This window comes from Anguilla rostrata, chromosome 16 (assembly GCF_018555375.3).
Source record: "Anguilla rostrata isolate EN2019 chromosome 16, ASM1855537v3, whole genome shotgun sequence".
Classification (NCBI taxonomy): domain Eukaryota; kingdom Metazoa; phylum Chordata; class Actinopteri; order Anguilliformes; family Anguillidae; genus Anguilla; species Anguilla rostrata.
In genome coordinates, this window is record NC_057948.1 from 33,960,813 (window position 1) to 33,986,313 (window position 25,501).

The window sequence follows — 25,501 nt, forward strand, 5'->3', positions numbered from 1 at the left end:
CTGCCATTTCCCATCACAACGACACGTGGAAAACACATTCTCACCAGCTTGAAGTGAGCCGAAGGGAATTAAGCATGAAAGCATTTGCCGCTAATCTGCGCATATTGAGCACACGGAACGGCAGGGGAAGCCTTTAATGCTCGCTGAACACGAGCGCGTTACAGCTGAAACGCGGCTGGGGCAGCTCCTCTGGTTATATAACCAGGGCCCGCGGCTATTTTTAGCCCCCATAAACAAGACCAGACAATGTCGTGGGAGCACTTCCCATAAAACACGCGCGCGCGCACGTGGGCGCACACACACATCGTCTTTCTCTCACACACATACACACCATTCTATCCACACGCACACATCTCGTAATCTGTCTCTCTCTCTCTCTCTTTCTCTCTCTCTCACACACATACACACACACAACACCATCTCTATCTCTCTCACACACACACACCATCTCTCTCACACGTGTACACACGCACATACACCATCTCTATCTCACACACACACCATCTCTGTTTCTCTGTCTCTCTCTCTCTCTCACACACATACACACACCCACACCATCTCTCTCACACATGTGCACACACACTACACACACACACGCACATACACCATCTCTTTCTCTCTCTCTCGCACGCACGCACGCAGGTCACTCACAGGCACGTATTGCTCCAGCCTGCCCTGGGGGAAGATGCCGTAGAGTTTGGGCCCCAGTTCCCTCTCGGCCAGGATAGCAAACATCACGCTCTCCAGCACCATGGCCTCTGTACCCTGCCGACATAACACAGCACAGACACGTCAGGAAATACTGCACACAGAACACATCAGCTTCAGCTGAACAGTCACACTGTACACAGATCACATCAGCTTCAGCTGCAACAGTCACACTGTACACAGATCACACCAGCTTCCGCTGCAACAGACACACTGCACACAGAACACATCAGCTTCAGCTGAACAGTCACACTGCACACAGATCATATCAGCTTCAGCTGCAACAGACACACTGTACACAGATCATATCAGCTTCAGCTGCAGCAGTCACACTGTACACAGAACACATCAGCTTCAGCTGCAACAGACACACTGTACACAGATCACATCAGCTTCAGCTGCAACTGACACACTGTACACAGATCACATCAGCTTCAGCTGAGCATAGCAGGATTCACACTGCACACAAATTACATCAGATTCAGCTGAACAGTCGCACTGTACACAGATCATATCAGCTTCAGCTGAACAGTCACACTGTACACAGATCACATCAGCTTCAGCTACAACAGTCACACTGTACACAGATCACATCAGCTCCAGCTGCAACAGTCACACTGCACACAGATCACATCAGCTTCAGCTGCAACAGTCACACTGTACACAGATCACATCAGCTCCAGCTGCAACAGTCACACTGCACACAGATCACATCAGCTTCAGCTGCAACAGTCACACTGTACACAGATCACATCAGCTTCAGCTGCAGTGGAGATGGATTCAGACAGAACTCGCCAAACACAGAGATTCACACAAAAGAGGAAACCCTGCACTGGTTCCCAAAGAGGAACCCAAATGAGGAACCCGGCACGCGATCCTTCACATTTAATGAAGCTTTTTCAGGCCCACAATGCTCTCTGGCCCCGTGCCCTGCCAAGGAGAAGAACCGCATCAGGAAACCTGCACTCATTTCTGCAGATTCAATAAAATTTTTAGTGCTGAGCAACACTATCCCCAAAAAACCACTGGCACGGGCAGTACTGATTGCCACAGCATGTGCGGTTGCTGGGCAGGGGGGGGTAAGCTGAATTAGAGGTGTGAGGAACCGACATTCCCGGTCCGGAGCGCTTCTTGGCGTTCCCGTTTCCATGGAGAGGGAGAAAGGAACGCTCTCCATTTGAACACTGGCATGTCACTGAACGGATGGAGCCATCTGATTGGCTGTTCTGCCTTTAAGGATTTTAAAGGCCAAAACCAGATCTCACTGGCAGAGATTACGATGGAAGAGAAGAAGCAAGAGGTGAACTTTAATGCAGAAAGAGTAGGATTCACTTGTATTTTATTATTATTATTATTATTGTACATCTCAAAGTGCACAAATAATTGTGAAAGAAAAACTAAATGAAATGTGATAAAAGTGTGTCTGTGTGTGTGCATGTGCTTATGTATGAACAGTATGGACATCTATTTTTCATAATATTAAAAACACCCCTCCCCCCTTCCCCATAAATGGTGATATATTTCAGCAACATTTTTTTTCTGAAAACCAAGCTTTACAGGAGAACATTCACATCTTGGCTGCGTCTTTGGAAAGATTATCATGTGCCTGTTCATGACCCAGGCCAAGCAACAACTGAAAAAAAACACACGACTTTCTCAATGCTGTCAACTACAGGGTTTTTCACACTTACAGCACGTAAAAAAACTCATCTCTGGCTTATGACTGGTCTAATACACGGAATGAAAGTGATACTTGTGCCAAGCTGCACCACATCACCCGATACCAAAATAAAAGCCTGAGTGAACAAGCTATAAAAGGCTTGTGGGAACTGGGGGGGGGGGAGGTGGTGGTGTTTTGGGGGGGTTGTACGTGTAGAACGGGGCAGGCACATTCACGGGCCTCCGAATCGAAGGATTAAAAGAGGACCAAAAAGCAGAGGCTTGGGGATGACTCACTCCAGAGGAACAGAACAGGAACAGACCCCGCCATTGTGCCAGCTCGGCCTGCCAAGAACGGCAGTTGCTCTTTGTGCCAGCTTAAACAAAAATGACACTGCTGGTTTTTTTTTTCTCCCCCTATGAAGGGGGAGGGGGGCGGGGGGTTAAGAAGTTCAAAATAGGTACAGGACGAATCCGTCTGCAAACATAAAACTAACCATGTGTTTTAATTTTTTAAAAATACATATTTTATATCCTTCTTCTAAGGTTCTGATACTACACCACAAACTGACCGTCATGAAGGAAGTTAAGACAAGTACAGTGCAACTGAAAAAAGAAATACATTTTCTTTTTTTTTTTTAACTGCTTCCTGCCATTATGAACCTCACTTCCTGGTGGGAGGCTTCTGGGAAAAGCGGACGGAGCAACACATTTTACAGAAGCGACCGTTCACCTATTCTGGGCTTTTCGGCGGTGGTTTCAGGTTTCTCTAGCCCTGTGGGCGAGGCAAACCCCCCTTCCAAAACGCACTTCCTGGCGTGAACGGCGTCCGGGAGAAAGAGGCCACGCCCCCTTCCGCAGGTCAGCCGCGTCCTGTCCTAGAGCTGGGGCGGCAGTGAGAGAGACCGCGGAGCGCTCTGCTGCTTTCTTACTCGCCGCTGAGGAGAACACCACTCGAGCGAGCGGTGGGAGTAAAGTCCGGTCCGGTCCGGTCCGGTTGGGGCCGGTCCGGTCCGGTTGGGTCCGATCCGGTCCGGACTTTACTCCGCACACAAGGACAGCAGCGCCGGCGTGTAAACGTAACCGGAGGTCATTCAACTGTATATCTGCGCGGGAATCTAAAGTCCGTGCCACTGACCTCGAATCCGTGACGCCAGCCGTCATCCCACTCAGGTCATTTCAGCCCCCGCCTGCCCCCTCCCCACCATGTTCCAATCAACCCCCCCCCTCCACCCCTCCTTTTTCCGCTGGGAAACCCTGCGACGAGGAACTTCACCTTTACCTCTTTACATCTATCACCTTTCCTTGAACAGCCAATCGGATGCAAGGTAATTATGATTTAGGTCATGCGTCCCCGCAGTGCTGAAGGGTCCAACAACAAAAAAAAAATCTATGAACCTATTGGCCATATATTACCGCCATAGTCCCGAGACACAGATAAGCGTTGCTGTCTACGACAGATAAGGAAATACCAGCTGAGGGACACCTGTTTTTAGGGTGGCCCTCAAAAAAAAACAAAAAAATTTACAAAGTAAAAAAATAATAACTCAAAATACATAGAAATATATGCTGTGTGTGACTACAGGGTGATGAAGAATGTGTGACCCCATTTAGCTGTACATAACTGACATAACATAACATAAAATAACATGACGTAAGACGAGAACAGGCCATTCAGCCCAACACTGCTCGTCTATTCCTACCACTAAACTGTACTTAATGCTTAGTTTACCTAAAAGCTAGATGGTATCTAACACTGTATCAAGCCGGGCCTAGAATACCCCACAGTGTTTCTGCCTCCACTACATGCCCAGGCAAGCTATTCCACACATGGACCACTCTCTGTATGAAAATATATTTCCTGTAGTTAACTTTATTAATCCCTTTAATAAATTTAAAAGCCTCAATCAAATCCCCCGTAAGTCTCCTTTTAATAAGCTTGAAAAGTCCAAGCATCTCAAGCCTTTCCTCATAACACTTGTCTTTTATACCCGGAATCAATCTGGTTGCCCATCTTTGGACCTTTTCCAGCGCCTCTATATCTTTCCTGTAGTACGGTCCCCAGAACTGCACACAATACTCCCAAGTGTGGTCTGACAAGGGTATTGCATAGGGTGAGTCCTTGGATGATCTCCTTAGATTTATACTCGATACTCCTGGCTAATCCTGACAGTAAGCGCCGTCCTCTCTACAAGCTCGGAAATATTTTTGGCAACGCCGGGCACTGTCTCTGTCACATGCTGTTCCCGGAGAACAACGCCAGCGCGCCCGCGGGCGATTCATTGTCCTGGACCTGACGGATGTTTCGCAAGCTGCGTCTCACAACCTCTTGCGCAATCGCGAAAAAATTTAAAAAACGGGATCGCTCGGCTCAGGAGGAGGCAAAAGGCCCAGCTGCAGCAGGACGGCCGGGGCGGGGGCGGGGGGGGGCGCGGCGACGCTTACGTTTTAAGGAGAAAGTCGCTTCCTCTCGCCGACACACAAACAACCCATGCCACAGTTCCGCGACACCGCATAACTGCATATTAGAAGCACGGCCAAAACCCTCGGGCCCGCGGCAGCAGTGCCCCTTCTAACTTTGGTACAGGAGGGTGTTCACAACAATTTCTAGGCTGGAAGGAAGCCCTTTTGAGGACGCCATGCGGGGCGGGACATTCCTTTTGTGTCGTGCCAAAAAAAAAAAAAAAAAGAGAGAGAAATGTTATCAACAGTGACAACCACTCATAAGTCACGTTGACACGTGGTTCCCCTAACTTTAATTCAGTGAACTGAAATGATAAAAACTCAAATTTCTGAATGAAAATCCATCACGCTAAGATATTACAAAATAAATAGCTACATAAATAAAGATTGTGTTGACCCAGTAACCTTTGCCTCAGTAAGCCTGGTATGAAGCCATACATAATTTGGCATAGGGACAAGATAATGTTAACAGTCTGTTACAGGGTTGTCATACCAGCCTTTAAAGGGGATATGTTGATGATAACAAAGAGATACAAATACAGCACCAAATGCAAATAAAAGTACAGTACAGTGTAAAAATGAAAATCTAAAAAATTCAAAAGTACAATACGAGCTTGATGTGTCCCCACGGTACCGCAGGCACCACCTGCACATGCCCTTGAGCGAGCCAGCGTGCGCTTCGAGTGAGATCACGTGACCGCGGAAGTGCAGCTGCCCTGGGGTTTTTCCACTGCGCCACATGCGGGAAACGGTCATAATCCCCCTCAAACGGTTCGTAAGCCCCGTGATTGACTGCGTGCTCTCACTGGTTACCATCACAGGGATAGCGCGAACGGTGCGTCCCGCTGTGTATCCGGTTGTTTACGCAACTCGCGCGTCTGGGACAGAAAAGGGAGCGCGATATCTTTTAAACTGTGCTTCCAGCACTCCCTGAACTACAGACTGTAGAATCCTGAACAAGTAACGATTGGGAAAAAAATACAACGTATGTACAGTGCATCCTGTCTGGCATCCAGCGGCAGACAATCCGGTCAATTAAACGATTTGCTCCATAAAGTATTTTTTTTAATCTCTTCGGGGCTTCTCCTGCGGAATAAATTCAATATTGTGATTTTTAATATAAAAATTAAAAAAAACGAAATGAGTGACTGTGATCGTGACGGTCAATATTACAGCATACATTTGACACCTCATTATCCAGAGCGATTTACAACGGTGCATGATCTGGGCAAAGAGTAGATAAGACCGAGTTATAGAGTAACGTCCAATAGTTGGAATCGTTCCATAACCTTTCATGTTATGAACAATCGCATTTCTTTTGCGCATTAGATGGAGCTTTAAAGACAGTTTTTTTCTATTCGGGTTTTTTCGGGTAGCGCATTCCAGCTACTTTTTCAAGCATTCGTTTCACTAAAACCACAGATGGTTTTGCCGCTGATTTCTCTCTCAAATTAACCTGTCTCAACAGCCCTGTGCATCCGCAGACTGGCTTCCTCTTTGACACCTAGAGGCTTCTGATGTAATACCAAAAAGCTCCTAACGTACAGTCATCAAACAGAACTGGGCGTACAGGGCTATCACCACAAACTGAAGGAACAGACAGACCTGTTCATCTCATAAAATCTAGCCAAGCAGAATTGCAACACAAGAAAAACAGCAGCAATGATGTTTAGGTTTCGGTTGTACTGCCACACAGGAGCCCTGCTCTACTAGCCTAAAGAAGGACACACAAATACTACAACTGCCCCCCCCCACCCCCCGTAAATAACCTACTGCAAGAACAGTTAGTATGTCAAATGTAGTTTACTCTGGATCTGGGTTTCTACTCGGCAAACACATAATGGCAAATCTCACTGTTGGCGTTCATGTGAGCGAGATTCATTTAACAGGTAAGACCTTCAGAAGGCAGGTTAATTTTTCATTGGCGTAAACTGGCACAGCTCTCTTTGTGCACATGGACAAGTGAGTCAGTGCGCCTGAGGGTTAAAAAAACCAAAAAACAAAACACACCCAGTAGTTTTCCACTGTTCTGGTTACCCGGACGAACGTCGCCAGCGCCAGACGGCTCTTTATCACGAACGACTGCTGCCCGTTTCCAGGAGACATTTTACTGATATTCTAGAGCTCTATAAATACACACGCAGCGGTGCTGTGGGGTGAAGCTGGTAGGGCAGAGGTAAGAGGTGCCACTGTCCCCAACCGGAATGTGCGACGGGCGCTTCCGCCAGCCAAAGCCGCGCCCGCAACAAGAACATTCCGCAGACTTCCGTCAAGATCCCCCTTCTCGCACCCCTCTCATCCAGAGCGACTTACACAACTTTTTACATAGTGTTTACATTGAACCATTTATACAGCTGGATATGCACTGAAGCAATGCAGGTTAAGTACCTTGCTCAAGGGTTACGATGGCAGTGTCCTACCCAGGAATCGAACCTGCAACCTTTCGGTTACAAGCCCAGTTCCTTACCCACTATGCTACACTGCCGCCCTATGCATGTTGAGGGGCATTAAAATTTTTTTAAAAAAATCAAACAGAAAGGCCCTCTTCCCCATTGGTTACTTACTTCAGAGTTATTTCCTGTGTCTGACTGTTTGGCTTCTCCTTTGTTACAGGACATCTATCAACAGAAGAGAGAGCAAGAAACTGGCAGTGAGTACACTGGATTTCAACTTTGCGCACAAAGTCACATTCACACATCACTAAATGAAAGGAAGGGAGAGAGACAGAGACAGAATAAGAGACAGAGACAAAGTGAGATAGAGACAGAGAGGGAGAGAGGTCCCCCAACCAAAAAACTGTTCTTAGAGGACAAATCAAGGAAAGAGTCACAGAATACGAATATTTTTCCTCTGAAGCAGATCTTTTTATTAATTTGAAATTTAAATGGGGGAGGACAAAAAGTAATTCTAACAGCAATTCCCCCTTATTTATTATTGTCCCTTCTAACCATGGCAGTATCAGTGGCGTTGATGGTCTGCAGATATGACTATGGCAACTGAAGAAACTTCTAAGTGCCGATGTATGAAAATGTATCTGTCGTCAAGACACGGGTGTTGCGTCATCGTTTACATCTAAAACGTGCAATCATTCGTTTCCAGGATAAAACGGTGGACCCCATTTAAGACTGTGTTTGCGTCACTCAACAAATTATTAACCGCATTAAAGTTATTTAAAAAGAAGTTTTACAATTCCTCTGTAGACAAGGCAAAGCAGTTTATTGTACCGGATTTATAGTGAGGTAATTACGAAGACCACGTCCCGCTCCGTTTATTCCACAGCTGATGTCCAGTCTAGACTAATTGCAGACTAATCGCTACTGATACAGCATGGAAATCCATTATCCGTTTAAGATAAATAAAGCGTTGGATTAACTGAGGTGTGGTTACCTTGGAGAAGTACACCATGTGTCTTTTCTCCGTGCCACGACTGCACAAAGAAAGCTAACAATAAAAGACATTTTCCGTGGATCGTCATTGTTGAAGCCGGCCCATTATGTTCTGTGTGTGTGTGTGTGTGCGAGTGCGTGTGTGATCGAGTACACGTGCGTTTGCACGTGTGTTTGCATTTGCATATATATATCCTTTTTTTCCCTTTGAAATTGCTCTGCACTTTTAGATTAACATTTTAGATTTGTAGTCAAACCATTCACGTGTGGTTAAGGTGCAGATTCTCAGCTGTTCTTTACGGGTCTTTTTTAAAATACATTTTGGTTTTTATCATGCAGAAATTACAGCACTTTTTATACATTTCAGAGCACCATAATGTTTGGGACAAATGGCTTTACAGATGTTTCTGATAAGGTGTGTTCAATTGCTTCCTTAGTGCAGGTATAGGAGAGCTCTCAGTATCTTGTCTTGATTCAAGGCTTTTCATTGCCTTTGGAGTCTGTTATTGGTGTTTCACAGCATAAGGACCAGAGTTGTGCCAATGAAAGCTAAGGAAGCCATTATGAGGCTGTGAAATAAGAAAAAGGTCTTGTTGACATACATATCACTTTCATACTGTATATACCTTAGCTTTTCATATTCCATATTCTATATTTATATTATACAGGTGTACATACACCTTACTGCACTTTACTGCTTCTTTAGCACTTCTGGTTAGATGCTAACTGCATTTCGTTGTCTCAGTACGTGTACTCTGTGCAACGACAATAAAGTTGAATCTAGTATAATCAAATCTAATCTAATCATGAGACCAAGACTAATTTGCATCAGAGTAATGGCAAGAGCAAAGTGTGGAGGCCAAACGGAACTGCCCAAGATTGAAAACAAGCGGCAGTGTAGCGTAATGGCTAAGGTGTTGGTCTTGTAACCAAAAGGTTGCAGGTTCGATTCCCCGGTAGGACACTGCCGTTGTACCCTTGAGCAAGGTCCTTAACCTGCATTGCTCCAAAATAAGCAAGAGCTGAAGATGGCTGCAGTACAGGCCTGGCAGAGCATCACCAGAGAAGATACTCAGCACTTGGTGATACGCAACAAAGTAGTAAACATTAATATGTCCCAAACATTATGGTGCCCTGATATGGTGGGGCTGTATAATTTCTACATGGTGAAACCAAAGTGTATAAAAGTACCCTTAAATAAAAGCTGAGAATGTGCACTTTAACCACACTTATTTGATTACAAATATAAAACTGAAGTACAGAGCCAAATATATATATCTTTGTCGCAAGCATTATGTACGTACGTACGTAATGTACGTACATCACATAAAATCTAATTCTTTTATTAATTTGGTTTTTTTTTTTTGCAGTTTCCGGATGTCCCTTTTTGGAGGAGATTTGAGGCTTATCTCCCTCTTCTGGAATGCAGTCATCGGATTTCACCAAACGGTGCCGAGGGCGGTATCTTATCTGGGAAACAAACAACGTAGTAGTAGGTGCCATCACAATACACCGAAACCGCACTGGAAGAGCACGGTTGTTGTTTAAACAGTATGACAAATAGATGTTTGTCAGTGGGTGTGGTACACTTCATTGGGAATGAAGGGATAGGGAGGAGACTCCATAAGCTCAGGTGTTTGTCAGACATACATGACGGTGTTTGATAATTGGGTGTGCCGCCCAGTTCTTTTTTTTTTTTTTAAACTCCGTTTTCGATTACCTAGAGGTAGACAATTATCAAAAGAAAGGCCCTTTTTTTTTTTTTTTTAACCACAAATTTCCTAAAACTCAGAATCAGCTAATTAAATGTAGATATTAATACCAAAGATTAAAATGATTTACTATAAAATCCAAAGCAATGTCATGTTTATTTAATAACTTTGAGTTTGAGTTACAATAATTACACGGCATTTCGTAAAAATATTGGAGCGTACAGGTCAAACGTCAACACACAAAATAAGTGTAGTAGAACGAAAACGGTGCATTTCATTGGTGGAGGGAACATTAAGCAAGATAAAATAAGATAGAAATGGATACCTATCGTTAAGTTAACCCTTTGTTGGGTTCGGGACGAATAGCATAGAGATTTCGGCAGGTGCTCTGTGTGCGTCTACTTTTTTAAAAAAAAACTTGAAGACAATGCTGTGACTGCAGAGATCTCATACTATACCGTGTGGGGTACGGCCGTATCACATGGAAACGAGAGTGCTCATGGGCACGCCCCTTTTTCGGAAGGCCTACGGCAAAAAACACACGCATGTACATCCAAGGTGGAACATCACTGCCCCCACGCACACTCAACACGCACTCAACACGCACACTCAACACGCACAGGCACAGCCGGCACACCAACGCACAGAGCGCCAGAGTGCCCGGCAAAAAAATAAAAAGGAATGAATAAGTCAGTTAGTAAATCGCTCTCTGTCTGTTCTGGTGATTCATTTTCATTCATTTTTATTTTATTTTTATTTTTAAAGGGCTTCATCCCCATTTTAAAAGTCCAGATTGCCTCCTGAGACAACACTACAGCCTTTAAGGAGGAGGTGAAATGAAAGTTAATTCTCCTACTACAACGAATTGCCACTCTGAGGACATTAAAGTTTTCTAATCTAATCTAATCTAATCACACACAACTTTCAAAAGGAGGAATGCATTTCACAAAAAGCTTTTGCCCCAACAGGCACCTCATAGACTCTTTCTCTTATAAACAAACTATCAGGTTTTTGTTTTTTTTATTTACATTTTTTTTTGGGGGGGGGGGAGGGGGTGGGGGCTGCCAGGGCCACATGACACAAAATGGCAGTGAATGACAACAATGGAAATTTGGTTAGACAGCCTTGTTTCAGTCATAGGGATTTAAGGGATGACACCACCGACTACCCAGACCAGTACACATCATCATGACTAATTACCACGAGTCACAGGCGGAGCCTCTGACGTGGAACACTTCCTGGCATCCTAACTCCTTAAAACAAGCATGTGGGTCACTGTATCAATTATTACTGTACACATCCTGAGATAGGGTGGACAATGTCATGTAAACTTCTAATGGGGAGGGAGAGAAGGTGGGTACTGCAGTTCAATAAGCACATTACAGTATTAAAGGTTCACAGGAAAAAAGTAGAAAACATATCTAAGATTTCAATTGGACCCCCCTAAAATACCAACCCCATTCATCAGATTCTGGGTTCCCGGGTGATTTCAAACTTAGTTAAACTAGGATGAGCAGGAGAAGGGGGTAAAATCACGCCAAACCAAAGCCTGTTTTTTTTTGGGTTGGCCCTTCGGACAGGAGAGGCGTAAGACTCTTTTGGGACTGAGGTGGCAACAGAGCACAAGTCTCCACTGCTAACTGCAGAGGCTACGCCCCTCTTAGCACACACTTAGCACACACTTAGCACGCTCCGGTCCAAGACATCTGGCTGTCAGGGACTCGGAAAGAAGACACCACATATACTGTATACCTGCTAGAAAGGTTGAGCTGCAGTGGGCAGCTGGGCGGGGTCACACCTAGATTAAACGGGCGCAGTTTAAAAACCCCGGGGGGGTGGGGGGAGTTGGCGGAACACACCTGCAGGATGGCGCCGTACAGACGCAGGAGAATCTCCCTGGGCTCGTCCGCCACGCTGGCAGCGCCATCCGGCAAGGCGCAGAGGAACAGCAGGTTGCTTAATCCTCCCCTGCACACAACAGCCAGACACAAACATTACATTGCATTACATTAACATTACATTACATTACATTAAACTACATTACATTACAGCCAAACACAAACATTACACTACATTACATTAAACTACATTACATTACATTACAGCCAAACGCAAACATTACATAAGAAACATTACATTACAAGTAAACTACATTAACATTACACTACACAAACATTACATTGCATTACAGTAAACTACATTACATTACAGCCAAACACAAACATTACATTACATTACAGGCATTTAGCAGACGCTCTTATCCATCTTATGCCATAAAGTAAAGCGACTGGTGCCCAATTAATTCTGGAGTGATTGTGCGACACACTCAGGGCGAGAAGGCTGGCTTCCGCAGCCATCTCTGTCCCAGACACACACACACGCACAACCGGATATTTTCATACGTTTGAGACGCTTTTACCGCCAGCGATGAAAAGGACATCGTTTTGTTTTTTAATACTAGCTCATCAGTTCACACAGTGAAGCCGTTCAGGCCAAGTACCTCTCTCCAGGTAAACAAGGGCAGCACCCCACCTGGGAAATCAGTCCCTGTGTCCCCTAGGCCACACGGTGTTCCCGTCGTCCTGCCGATACCCCCGGTGCTAATGAGCCACGATAACAGCGCAGCACAACAAAAAAATATATTTCACTCTGCGCCAACGGCTTTCTGCGTTTTTAAAGTCACAACCCTCGACGCTCTCGTCAGCGGCGAAATGCGCTCAGAGTTCCCGCGACGCTCCTCGCTTCACAGCGCGCCGGCCCGACTCGCTTCTCCGGGAACGTTCCCGACATTCCCGCCCGCCGGAATGCCGCGGTCGGAACTCCGAGCGGGAAGCCGGAAGGCCGCGTTCGGAGCTGGGAAAGGGAAGGAGAAGCCGACGGACCGAGCGACCGCGCACAGCGGACGCCGCGCGCAAAAACGAAAGTGGGACGCCCACGCTCCCCCCCGACCTCCTTCCGGGACGGAGGACTCGTATGATCGAGTACCTAAACGAGCGTATTTGGGTTTGTGATGAGTGCGATCAGCATGATTTTATGGTTTTAAAGGCACCTTTTTAAGTTACATCTATCAGGCTGGTCACCTACTTTAATATGGTGTGAGGATATTTTATTGATGGAGGTACTGTACAGCTTTGTAAAAACCACGAGTGAGTAATTGAGACAGGTAGCCCAGATCAGGTGCTGTGGACGGTGGAAATGCGCAGTGTGCGTCCCACTCGCCTGGATTACCCTCTGTTGTGCTGCGCTGCCTTTCTTTCAACGATTCAGTTCATGCATGGGAGAGGTCAATAAAGTACCTCTATTCTTATCCAGTCAACCGCAGGGCATCCCAGCTCGGTTCCAGGAGCTCTACTTTCATTTCGACCGCAAAATTTGGCACGCCCCGGTTCTACACGTTTGCACTTCAGTGAGATCTCCTTGCTGTTGAAGGAGGTGTGACTCTGTTACAGGACGAAAAGTGCAGTAGGTCTCCAGGAAAAAAGGGGGGGGGGGGGGTGACCCGATCAGAGACCAGGGGGGGTGCCAGCAGCGATCATGGACTGGGCAACTAGCGCAAGGACAGTAATATTTAAAAATGCTATTTGCACCCTGTGAATCACTCCACAATTAAAAAATGTCGTCCACGTTATTTACGTGGCCCAATACAACACCGGCAGATGTCTCTGATGACCACACCCAAGCATTACATTACAGGCATTTAGCAGACGCTCTAATCCAGAGCCACTTACACAACTTTCACATAGCATTTTACATTGTATCCATTTATACAGTTGGATATATACTGAAGCAATTTCGGTTAAGTACCTTGCTCAAGGGTACAACAGAAGTGTCCTACCCGGGAATCGAACCTACGACCTTTCGGTTACAAGCCCAGTTCCTTACCCACTGTTTTACACTCCGTCCAAGCATACCAACACTGGGAGTGTGACAGCTTTATGGGGACCCAGTCTTAGTCTTACCCAGGCTACTCCTGTGCATGTGTGTGTTCGTGTACAGTATTTGTACATGTGTATATATATTTCATGAAAAAGCGTACAGAAAAATTAGTTGGCTGTAATGGCTGAATTATGACTGAATAGTGGCTCCAGATCAAAATGCGAAGAGTTTGCATTACAAAAAGTCAGATATCGTCAGATATAAACCAAGTTATAAAGAATTCTGTGTGAACCCCTGTTCTTGAGCCCGTCCCCTTGTAACTGCTAGGCATCATTTTGCTGTTGATGATTGCGAAATGCACAGGAAGTTAATTAGAGTTGAAAAGAAGACTGATCTCCAGGAACTGGGTTGGTTACCACTGCTTTAGATATGGTAAATGGACTGCATTTATATAGCGCTTTTATCCAAAGCGCTTTACAATTGATGCCTCTCATTCGCCAGAGCAGTTTAGGAGTTAGGTGTCTTGCTCAAGGACACTTGAACACACCCAGGGTGGGGTTTGAACCGGCAACCCTCCGACTGCCAGACAGTCGGTCTTACCTCCTGAGATATGTGGCCCCCCAAGATAAACAGCAGATCATTTAAAATGTAGCAGCGCGTATGCTGACCAAGACCAGGTGGAGAACACACATTACACCTGTCTCAACGTCCCTTCATGAGCTGCCTATTCGTTTTAGTATAGAGTTTAGGATTCTTTTATTGGTGTTCAAATCACTCAATGGACAAGCACCTGAATACATGTCAAATATTATCTTAAGGCATGTCCTCTGCCGCAGATCTTTAGTTGTTCTACAGGTCAGGTCTAAGAGGTACTGGGGAGGAAACTTTCAGAGCCTACGGTCCTCTTGAACAGCCTGCCCGAGGACCTGGAAGCTTCACGATCTGTAAACACTTTTAAACACAGTCTCATGACATACCTTCTTAGTTTATTATTTGCATAAGTGTACATTTTACTACAACCTTAACGAATCCAACCTTGTTTGGATTTGTTTTATCTAGTTTTTTGTTTTTTTAGTAATCTATTTTATTTTAATCTACTCTCGTTTGATTGATCTCTCTGTTCCACCAATTTCACTATTTAATGCCCTTTTTATTGTATTCTTTCATTTTTATTTATTTATTTATTTTACTGTGTATTGCAATCCTGCACAAAGGCGCTATATAAAAGCTTGATTGGTTGATTGACTGATTGATCGACTGATTTAGAGCAGCTCCTGTGTGAGCCTATCGGAAATAAATTAGAAATTAAATCCGCTCACGGATTTTTTTTTTTTTTTTTTTTTGAACATGCTATCGATAATTTGGGTGTGCGCGTTTATCAGACAGGAATTCTGGCATTTATTTCAGTCAGCTACCGAGAAACATTCCATTCGCATCAGCGCTGCATAGTTTACTACCACGTAACGTAACGCGTTAAGTTGACTGTCAGTGATGAGCAATTACACTAACTGAGGGTGGAGATTCACCATAAACTGAAAAAAAAAAATAAAAAAAATTTTTTTTGATTCGCCAAAAAAAAAAAAAAAATTCAACAATCTGTAATTACAGAGCAAATAAATCACATTACATTGTGCGTGCTGCTAGGATCTCCTTCATATAGCTAAACATGTACGCAAATTCTTCATACCAAACACGATTTAATATGACAGATGAACCATTGTTTGCCGCGGAGAACAAATGGCACTAGACTACTACCATAGCAACCTAGCCAGCCTACGCAGTTTAGATTGAAACTTGTCTGTATTTGTCTTCAGTGACGTTGAATAAATCGATTATGTTTATGAATTCAGGCAAAGAAATAGATATCATGTGCACACACCTTATAATGCTGATTTGAAAATCCTCTTCATGCAACAGTTTCCACGCACCGTGAAGAAATTCTTTGCACCACAAATACGCCTTGTGTTTGGTCTGCTGATCGGGTTCCTCAGGCCGAACTACATCTTTGCATTCAGGTTCAGTGTCGGGCTGGACGTGCAGTTCGTTTTCGGAGACCAGCAAGCCAAGGGACATCGAAGGGGACGATGATACCCCATTTATGAACTTGGTTTTCATTTTTGCTTTTGAAAGGGCAATAACGCTTCCCGAATTTAACTGAAACTAAAAACCGCAAAAGCTACTTTTAAGAAGCTGAATGAAATTCGTATAACTTGCAACACCTTTTTAAGAAAAATAACGGCAATAGGCTACACTGTTGTATGCGTATGTGCTCTTCCGTTCTCAAAATGAGGTATTTCAATGGCAACACGTTGATATAGCAGTGGTTCTGCACAGCACCATACACCGGATGATGCCCTGACTGTATGAGACGAAGTATGTGCCAGACTGCATAATTTGCGGCAATGAAGTGGGTTTGTAACCTAACACGTCACCGGACCACGCCTTTTCGGGTCTCTGATTGGTCTGCACGAGGCTCAGCCCTGAAATCAAAATAGGCTAACATAGCGTTAGAAAGGCAATCCAATCCACCCAAAATTGTACGAATGTGTAGAGATTACAATTTATGTTATGTAATTCCCCTGTGTACATTTCTCGTACATATGAAGACGCGCGGTTATTTGTAAGAAATTCTATTGTGAATGAGATCGGCTTATTGGACTTACCACTGGGTTTTGTTAGCATTGTTAAGAGTGAGACAAGGGTTCTATGGTAAACACGTCATTTCTAGCGGTGTCATCGCCACAGTTCATGGATTAAACGAGGTTAAATATATCGTCCTGTTGTATCTTATTTTCTATGGGCTTGACATTTACTTACGGGTCCGACAGGTTTCTTATTATGGTTTTTCTAAATTCGCTCGTTTTAATGTAATCGTGTGTCTGAAAAATAGCCTGCACCAGGATGAGTCGCGCACATAACTTCCATCTGCTTGGAAATCCTGGAAGTTTCCACTGGCAAATCCATGCCTATGACGTACAGGCTATGTGCGAAAGTCAAATCAGTCCATACATTTCGTGATGTACATTGTAAACCATTCAATGAATGCAACTGAAAGTGTGGTTGTGTCGCAGCACTACCGAGGTAAGCGCACTATCGTTGGCATAAAAATCTGACTCATTCTCATTCGTATTGGGCCGGAAAAACAGGTTAATGACTTAATGACAATCCGCTCTGCGTTACTATGGCTCTGTGACTTCCCTCCAGTTACGAGTTTCTATGCGACAATCCAATGCTTTGGCTACGTGCAATGTCATGTTCGAACAGTTTACTCACGATAGGTAGCTAACTCGATTTTTGTGGGATAAGAATCATATAAATGTTCAGTCTCAACGTTCACCGAAACAGTGGGGAAATTCATGATCCCGACCTGTTTCAAATTCCATTTTAAACTAGTGTACCTTAAACCCAAGTAAACCCCCGATATGATATCGCTTCGTGGCTCCACCTCCCCGGACAACGGGATGATGATTAACCGAAATGAACTCACGCGACATCGTCTTCTTTCCGGGTTAGCTCCCAAAAATGAACTCCTCCCTGTAGATTTCTTACAAGGTTTAAAAGAAACAAATCATAACTTACAGCACGACCACAAACACCGTGAGCACATTTTAGTTCACTGGCTGACAGATACCACACATTTCACGCTGGATGACCCGATATTGAGTTGAGCTTAAACGCAGACGCAGAGAATAAAATAGTACAAAGACAGAAACACTCTTGCCACGACGAAACAAACTTATACAAGATGCTCTAGTAATCTATGTGAAGCAATGATCAAAAATAATCACAGACCGCCGCAATCCCGCCACCACCAAAAGATGCATCGAAAAGACAGGTCATTCTTGCAAAGAAACTTTTATCTCGTTTTCAAGTATTCAAAAACTGTTAAATAAGTACAAGGTATTTTTCATGATTTACAGAGCAATATTATCACTGCTGCTTTTCTTCTTTTAAATTCTGTATACTGCATCCCGCTATCCTTGTACACATAATGCTCTAAATTGTCAGCAAACTATTCACAAGTCTTTTTTTTTTTTTACCTCAATGAATCCACCGGGATTTCAACCAATAGCTGGCTACGTAACAAAGATCAGACAGTACGCTTGAGACTGCATACAGTGCACATGGACACGTCCGGGGGTCGGGGGGATACACTTAGGCAAGTTGAAAAAGCTGCAGTAGGCTGCTGGTGATATGAACAGTACATAGGAAAAAAAAAATAAGGGTTAATAATATTCATCCACAACAATCCCTTGATCTTTTCAGCATTCGACAGCAGAACAATATACAGAATGACTGGGGGGATTGGAATTTTTTGGCTCGAGACAACGCTGACGCCCTTCCGACTTTAGGTATTAACGCGTTTCTGTCCGGGGGCGGGGGAGGGCGCTCAGAACCCCAAATTTTTACATAAAGTCTAGGGAGTAGGTGGATCGGGGGTGGATCCTGCTAAGGGCCACACCGTCAAGTTGACTGGGATTACCCACCTTTCCAGCCAGTTTCTAAAGCAATTCAGCAGCACATGTTTGAGGTTGGGAAACTCAAACTGCCTATTTTTGTGGGATTGGGCAATGTGAAAGACCTGTTTGAAAGGCCGCTCACTTTCTAAGCCCTTTCAGAAAGAATATACAGGAGCCCCACCATCAGCCCTTTTACAAAGTAACGGGCACTGAATAGCGAGTCTCCATGTTGTCTGCTCAACATTTTAACTTTTACTTTAAAAGTGTCTGAACAATTACTCGATAACAGCAGGCGCAAAAAAAAAAAAAAAAAAACCCAACTTCGACTTCAGGGGTCAAAGGTCGATTGGGACAAAAATATAGCGTTGAAACTTTGGGGGCACTACGTTAGCGCATGACTGCGGTACCCCGGTACTCTGCTTCTTATTTCCGGAGTTAGACGGGGGACAGCAGCCACACGAAAGCACCACGAACCCCGATATCTACATCTATACGTGATTTTCAACAGCTCTGACTCAGAAATAATGTTCATACTTAAGAGCAAGAAGAAGGGGGGAAAAAAAAGACAATTCAAAAAAAAAAAAAGATCTTCCCCCCCCCCAGTTAATCTGTACATAATTTTTTGCATTTTTTCCCTATATATTCCATGAGCAAAGATGATATATGTATACGAACATACCACGCATACACACATACATACTTACATACATACAAACACACATACGCTGATATCATGAACCCTTAAAATGAACTGTCTGGTCTCAAGAGTTAGAAAGGACAGAGATAGCATTGCTGCCACATTCCCGAAAACATGATTGAATTCTCCAGCAGGTATTGCTGGGTGAATTTTTTTGTTTTGTTTTGTTTTGTTTTCTAAAAAAAACAAGTCTAGGCTGTCAACAGAATTCAGAATTGCACATTTGTGAGGCTAATAAAAATCTGCCCATACCAGGCTTGGGATGAGTGCATACGCTGTACACTTTCTACAATATCCATGTCCATACTGGAGAGACAGAGAAGTGCTGCCACTAAACCTTACAAGAAAAGTTCTTTAGAGTGGATTTCATTTTGTATAACTAACCCTTTCATTTATCTTTTTAACCCTTTCATCTCTTCACGTTCAGCTTTTTTTTTTTTTGTTTCGTTCGTTTCTCAATTAACCTTTTTTCCGTCTTAGTTTTTTTGTTTGTTTGTTTGTTTGTTTGTTTTTTTAAATCAACACAGGGCTGATTGGAAAGATAGCTTTATGTACATTAAGGTGAGGAGCCCAAAGGGCCCCTGGGAGCTTATGCGTTGAGCCGCAGCGACTGGTCGTCCCGCCTCCTCGAGGAGATGTCGATGTCTATCGAGTCTTTCCCTACGATGAGCCGCAACCGTTTGGCCGGCGGGAGTGGAATGAAGTCATCCTCAAACTCGTCGTCGGAGTAGTCCTCTCCTTCGTCCTCCTCCTCTTCCTCCTCCTCCTCTTCTTCCTCCTCCTCATCATCCTCCTCCTCCTCTTCCTCCGACGACGAGTCCGCTTCGGCGTTTCGGGCCCCGCCGCCCCTTCCTCTAAGCCCCGCCCCCTCCCCGGCCACGTCCGCCAGGACGCCGTTGGACGTGACCTCGCCGGGGAGGGTGTGGGTGACGGGCCGCCCCTCCTCCTCCCGCTTCAGCTGGATCTTGAGGCGGGTGGCGCTGCTGTGGGCCCCGGGGCCGAAGCCGTTGTTCAGCTTGGCCACGTACGCGCCGCCCTTGCCGCCGCTGTGCCTCCGCCGCCGCCGCCGCCGCCGCCGCCGGTCCTTGCTGAACTTGATGCTGATCTTGGAAGAGGTGGAGGAACAGGAGGAGGAGGATGAGGACGAAGAGGAGGAGGAGGAGGATGAGGAGGAGGAGGAGGAGGAGCAGGTGGAGGAGTTGAGGGCGGTCGCCGCGGCGCCCGGCCCCGCCCCCTCAGCCTCGCCCGGCTCGTTGGTCTTGCTGCTGCAGCTGTCCCGCCTGCGGCGGAGCGTGAGTTTGGGGATGCCCGAGGTGTTCTCCAGGATGAGCTGCGCGTCGTAGCGGGTGATCCGCCGCTTCTTCTTGCCCTTCCCCGCCGCCCGGCAGCCGCTGCCCTTGGCCCGCCGCCGCCGCCGCCGCCGCTGCCGGCCCGCCGGCTTGCCGCCGTTGGCCCGGCCGTTGTACTCGCGGTGCTTGTCGGGCAGCCCCAGCGGGACGGCGCCGCAGTCGGCCACGTCGGCGGCGCGGGCGGCGTCCCGCAGGTCCGGCACCCCCTGCTGGAGGAAGGGCTCCCCGTACGCGCCCCTCTCCTCCAGCTTCACCGCCCGCCTGCGCCGCGGACACGCCCCCTTCCTGGGGCAGGGCTCTTTCGGGCGCAGCTCCCGGCCCACGGGGTACTCCTCGTAGTCCGCCGGCTCCGCCTTGATGACCACGCCCGCCGGCAGCCCCAGCGGCCCCGCCTCCGGTTTGTCGCCGGCGGCGACGGCGGCGTCCCGGGCGCTCGGGAGCGTCCGGGTGGACCGGCGAGTTCTGTAAGTGCAGGACGGGCTCTCCTCTCCTCGTTTCGGAGAGGCTCGCCCGTTCTCCTTCGCCGCGTGCCGCGTCAGGCAGCCCCTAGTCCCCGCCCCCACCCCTGACCCCGCCCCCGACCCCAACCCCGCCCCGTCCTCCTTCTTCACCCACACGTTTTTGCTCAGCACCACCTTGGGCTCCCGCAGGCCCAGGTCGGCCACGCCCGCTTGGCCGGGGCCCTTGGGCTCGGGGCCCCGGGAGCGGCTCCTCAGTCGGGCCTGCGTTTGGGCCGGGGGCCGGCTCAGTTTGGGTTTGCCCCTCTTTGGTACCCTGGAGTTACTGCTGTGACTCGCTTTAGAATGTGAGGTAGAGGTAGTAGGAGTTCTGGACAGAGACTGTCTGGGCAGAGTCCGGCTGCGGCCACTGGACGTCCTTCTCTTTACAGCTGCAAAACAAAAAAGGGGGGGGGGGAGGTGAAATGTTTTTGTTGATGCAGATAAAAAATGGGACACTATGACACCCTTTGCGGTTTTATAGCTTTAGTTAAATACTTGCAAACCCCAATTTGGTTATTTAAAAAAAACAAATCACATTTCAGACAGATTTCACTGTCATTTGAATACTCAATACAGCTAAAATGTATGATTTATGACTGGGCTGTTACAGCACAGTGGAACAAAACTCCAACAGGACACCAGAGACGTTTGCGACCTTTCCGACGCGCACATCCGCTGCACAGCACAAAGATCACAGCGGGTGGACTCCCCCCTCCCCCCAAGCTGGTGGACAAACAAAGAAAGCCTACAGGTACAGGTTCCGCTGGTCCTTCCTGACATTTAACACCGAACTGATCGATTACAGGTGAAAACAGAAACCACCAGAGGTCACGGCAGCCAGCCCTCGCAAGAATGGAACACACGGCCATATACTGTACATCGAGAGGCGGTCCCGAATTTGGAACCGGTTCCAAATTTCAAGGGAACCGGGAATTCGTGAAGAAATGTTAGTTTCGAATCCGCTTATCGAACCCTGAGAATGTATTTACAATGCCATTTGCGATGAGTGAAATGCTAAAAATCGTGAACAGCCAAGTCATGTTGCGCTATTCACCATTCCCTATTCCCCAATCCCTATTCACCATTCCTTACTCACTATTCCCCATTCCCGATTCCCAATTCGCCATTTCCTATGTTCACTATTCCCCATTCCCTATTCCCCACTACCCGTTCGCTATTCCCCATTCCCTGACAGGTGAAGGCCTTACACGAATGTGCAGGGGGCGTGTCCTGAGTGTCGGCGTCCGTGTACGAGCCCACGGATTGGCTGTCCGAGTTCTTGCTGCCCTCGCCCAGCTTCTTCAGACGGTTGAGACGCTTGTCCGTCTCCCGGAGGCCGTATTTACTGTTGATCACGGGCGCTGCTACAGGAAGTCCCGCTTTGGATTTGAAAGCACCAGTGCCTCGCCTGCAGAGTCACAAGCACCGATATCATCACCATCATCATTCATTTTATTATCATCATTAATACTGAAAAAACCCTGGTCAAATTATTTTTTGAAATGCTTTTACCCATGATAGTAGAGTAGAATTCTTGCAGGTATTTTCACCCACGTTCATGAACAACTTCCTGTCTGATTTTAAGTTCTGGTTAGCAACATGTTTCCTTGTAAATTCAAAAAACTAATTTGAGCGATTTCAAATTTTACCAGAATCTACAGAGTCATTTGATCCAGTTTTGTCATTTTCTCAGTTAAGGCACTGGAATATTAAAAAACAAAAAAGAAATCCACAAAATCTTATGAGGGCACAGGATGAGAGGGGGCAGCGGATACCGTTCACAAGTGTAGCATTCACAGAATTCGTTGTTTTCTCCGAAGAAGCCGTCGCCGTAGTAACAGGAGATCTCCTCCCCCGGCTCGATGTCCCGCAGAACCTTGACGCAGGCGGTGTCCCGGCCCGTGGAGACGAACTGGAACAGAGTTCACACCTGAGCGTCACCTGCTGCTCCGCCCACACGTCGATCAGGCTCCACCCACAAAGCACTGGGGGCAGACCCTCCAATTCCAGACAAAAATGCCAAACCAAAAAGCAGCCCCACTCACCTTGCAATTGGGCCGACAATCTGAAAATTAAAGAAAAAGATGATTACTTTATAGACAAAGACACTGCAGTACTGGGGTAGTTACCATGGCGTTTGGGGTACTTATCATAGCGCCAGGGCAGCTACTGTAATATTGGGGCAGCTACCCTGGTATCAGGGTAGTTATTATAATGCTGGGGTAGCTACCTCGTTATCACAGTAGTTACCATGGTGTGGGGGGACGTTACCATGCTGTGGGGGTAGTTACCATGGTGCGGGGGGTAGTTACCATGGTGCGGGGGTAGTTACCCAGTGTGGGGGGTAGTTACCATGTGGGGGGTAGTTACCGTGGTGTGGGGGTAGTTACCAGTGGTGTGGGGGTAGTTACCGTGGTGTGGGGGTAGTTACCGTGGTGTGGGGGAGTTACCCGTGTGGGGGGTAGTTACTGTGGTGTGGGGGGCAGTTACCGTGGTGTGGGGGTAGTTACCTGGTGGGGGTAGTTACCGTGGTGGGGGAGTTACCGGTGTGGGGGTAGTTACCGTGGTGTGGGGGGTTACGTGTGAGGGGTAGTTACCGGGGGGGGAGTTACCATGGTGTGGGGGTAGTTACCGTGGTGTGGGGGGAGTTACCGTGGTGTGGGGCAGTCGTGGTGTGGGTAGTTACCGTGGTGTGGGGGGCAGTTACCACGGGGCGTTGGGGGTAGTTACCATGGTGTGGGGGGCAGTTACCGTGGTGTGGGGGGTAGTTCCCGTGGTGTGGGGGGTAGTTACTGTGGTGCGGGGGGCAGTTACCGTGGTGTGGGGGGCAGTTACCGTGGTTGATGAAGGCAGCGGGGCCCAGCCACAGCTGGGCGCAGTTCTTGCGGGTGGAGTACATCACGCTGAAGTCGTTCTCTCCGTGTCGCAGAAGCAGGTTCTCCTCATGCTCCGACAGCTCAGCAATGCAGCCCACCAAGTACTCGATCTTATCGTTCCGCTTCCTGTAAACGCACCACACAGATTCCTGTAACCTTTAATAACCTTATCATTCCACTTCCTGGAGACGCACCACACAGCTTCCTGTAACCTTTAATAACCTTATCATTCCACTTCCTGGAGACGCACCACACAGCTTCCTGTAACTTCTAACCTTATCATTCCACTTCCTGTAGACGCATCACACGCCTTCCTGTAACCTTTAACCTTATCATTCCACTTCCTGTAGACGCATCACACGCCTTCCTTTAACCTTTAACCTTATCATTCCGCTTCCTGTAGACGCGTCACACGCCTTCCTGTAACCTTTAACCGCTCAACATTCCACTTCCTGCCTTTTCCCTCGTACATCTGCGGCTCCGCCCGTCCCAGTGCCCGCTGCGGGACGGCGGTGTTTCCCGTGCACGGGTGTGACGTGTGCGACGCGTGTTTCCGGCGTGCGATGAGGTCACCGCGGGATCACGCTCACGCCCGCGAGCCAGCCCTTACCACTCCTTCGTCGCCACGATCTTGGCTCCGTTCTGCTCCGAGGAGTAGCGGTTGCAGGGCAGGATCTCGAACCCGCTGTCCGTGGCGAACATCCGCAGGTAAACAAACACCTGAGTGCCAAAGCAGAACAAAAATAAACTCGAGTCAGGCTCAAGCACACGCTGTTCCGAATCCTGGAACGTCAGCCACAGATTGCTTACACTTCACCTACAGCTCGTACGGGTAGACTGCAGGCACCGCACTGACCAGAGGGGGGCAGTAATTCACACGATTTGAAACGTTTCTCTTCCACAGGTGACTCTACGTGCCACGCTGAGGTGCTGCCGGACAGTCAGCACTGACACGGTCCGGATTTGAAACCAGACCGTGGGGCCCATCCACACACTGGAAAAGAGCCTTAACAGATACCAGACCATGGGGCCCATCCACACACTGGCAAAGAGCCTTAACAGAAACCAGACCATGAGGCCCATCCACACACTGGCAAAGAGCCTTAACAGAAACCAGACCATGAGGCCCATCCACACATTGGAAGAGAGCCTTAACAGATACCAAACCATGGGGCCCATCCACACACTGGAACAGAGCCTTAACAGATAGCAGACCATGGGGCCCATCCACACACTGGAACAGAGCCTTAACAGATACCAGACCATGGGGCCCATCCAAACACTGGAACAGAGCCTTAACAGATACCAGACCATGGGGCCCATACACACACTGGAACAGAGCCTTAACAGATACCAGACCATGGGGCCCATCCACACACTGGAACAGAACCTTAACAGATACCAGACCATGGGGACTATCCACACACTGCAACAGAGCCTTAACAGGAGGCACCACCCAGCAGCCCCCGCTGGTGTCGTTCTCCCCGCGGGGACGTATGAAACCGACCGACCCGCAGACGGAATACGGATGTGCGCGTTGCCGCGGCGATGACTCACGTGCTCTTTGAAGAGCTTCTCCTGGGCCTTGGTCTTGTGGAGGAAGTGATGCCGGGCCCAGTCCCCCGAGGTCAGGGCCTCGAAGGCCCTCTCCAGGTCATCGTGCTTCTTGAAGCTCTCGATCACCTCCTTCAGCTCCTCCTGCCGCCCTTTGATTGGCCGAAACCTGTGGAGGGGGTGAGGCAGCGTCCTAAGTCTCCATGGCGATGAGACTTTTACATACCACCGTCAACATCATCACAAGCATTACAGGTGTTC

The 25,501-nt window shown here is 47.3% G+C and overlaps 2 protein-coding genes across 6 annotated transcripts in view; both read right to left on the reverse strand.

The window, feature by feature from the left end:
- Positions 1 to 16,199, reverse strand: part of chka (choline kinase alpha) — a 258,102-nt gene extending 241,903 nt beyond the window's left edge. Inside the window, exons 1-4 of one of the 2 annotated variants that reach the window (XM_064311969.1) lie at positions 15,684 to 16,198; positions 11,788 to 11,896; positions 7,395 to 7,448; positions 652 to 765 (exon numbers count right to left, since the gene is read on the reverse strand). In XM_064311969.1, the coding sequence (XP_064168039.1) occupies positions 652 to 765; positions 7,395 to 7,448; positions 11,788 to 11,896; positions 15,684 to 15,919 (513 nt within the window). In that variant the 5' untranslated portion in view covers positions 15,920 to 16,198. Of the gene's footprint in view, positions 1 to 651; positions 766 to 7,394; positions 7,449 to 11,787; positions 11,897 to 15,683 lie in introns of both variants that reach the window. The other variant, XM_064311970.1, reaches the window with a different exon arrangement.
- A 1,444-nt stretch (positions 16,200 to 17,643) lies between these two features.
- The window catches only part of kmt5b (lysine methyltransferase 5B), a 15,319-nt gene continuing 7,461 nt past the window's right edge, over positions 17,644 to 25,501 (reverse strand). For 3 of the 4 annotated variants that reach the window (XM_064311965.1, XM_064311968.1, XM_064311967.1), the window contains 7 exons: positions 25,244 to 25,409; positions 24,297 to 24,406; positions 23,646 to 23,812; positions 22,856 to 22,875; positions 22,586 to 22,722; positions 22,019 to 22,218; positions 17,644 to 21,199 (listed from right to left, as the gene is read on the reverse strand). In XM_064311965.1, the coding sequence (XP_064168035.1) occupies positions 19,551 to 21,199; positions 22,019 to 22,218; positions 22,586 to 22,722; positions 22,856 to 22,875; positions 23,646 to 23,812; positions 24,297 to 24,406; positions 25,244 to 25,409 (2,449 nt within the window). In that variant the 3' untranslated portion in view covers positions 17,644 to 19,550. Of the gene's footprint in view, positions 21,200 to 22,018; positions 22,219 to 22,585; positions 22,723 to 22,855; positions 22,876 to 23,645; positions 23,813 to 24,067; positions 24,084 to 24,296; positions 24,407 to 25,243; positions 25,410 to 25,501 lie in introns of all 4 variants that reach the window. The other variant, XM_064311966.1, reaches the window with a different exon arrangement.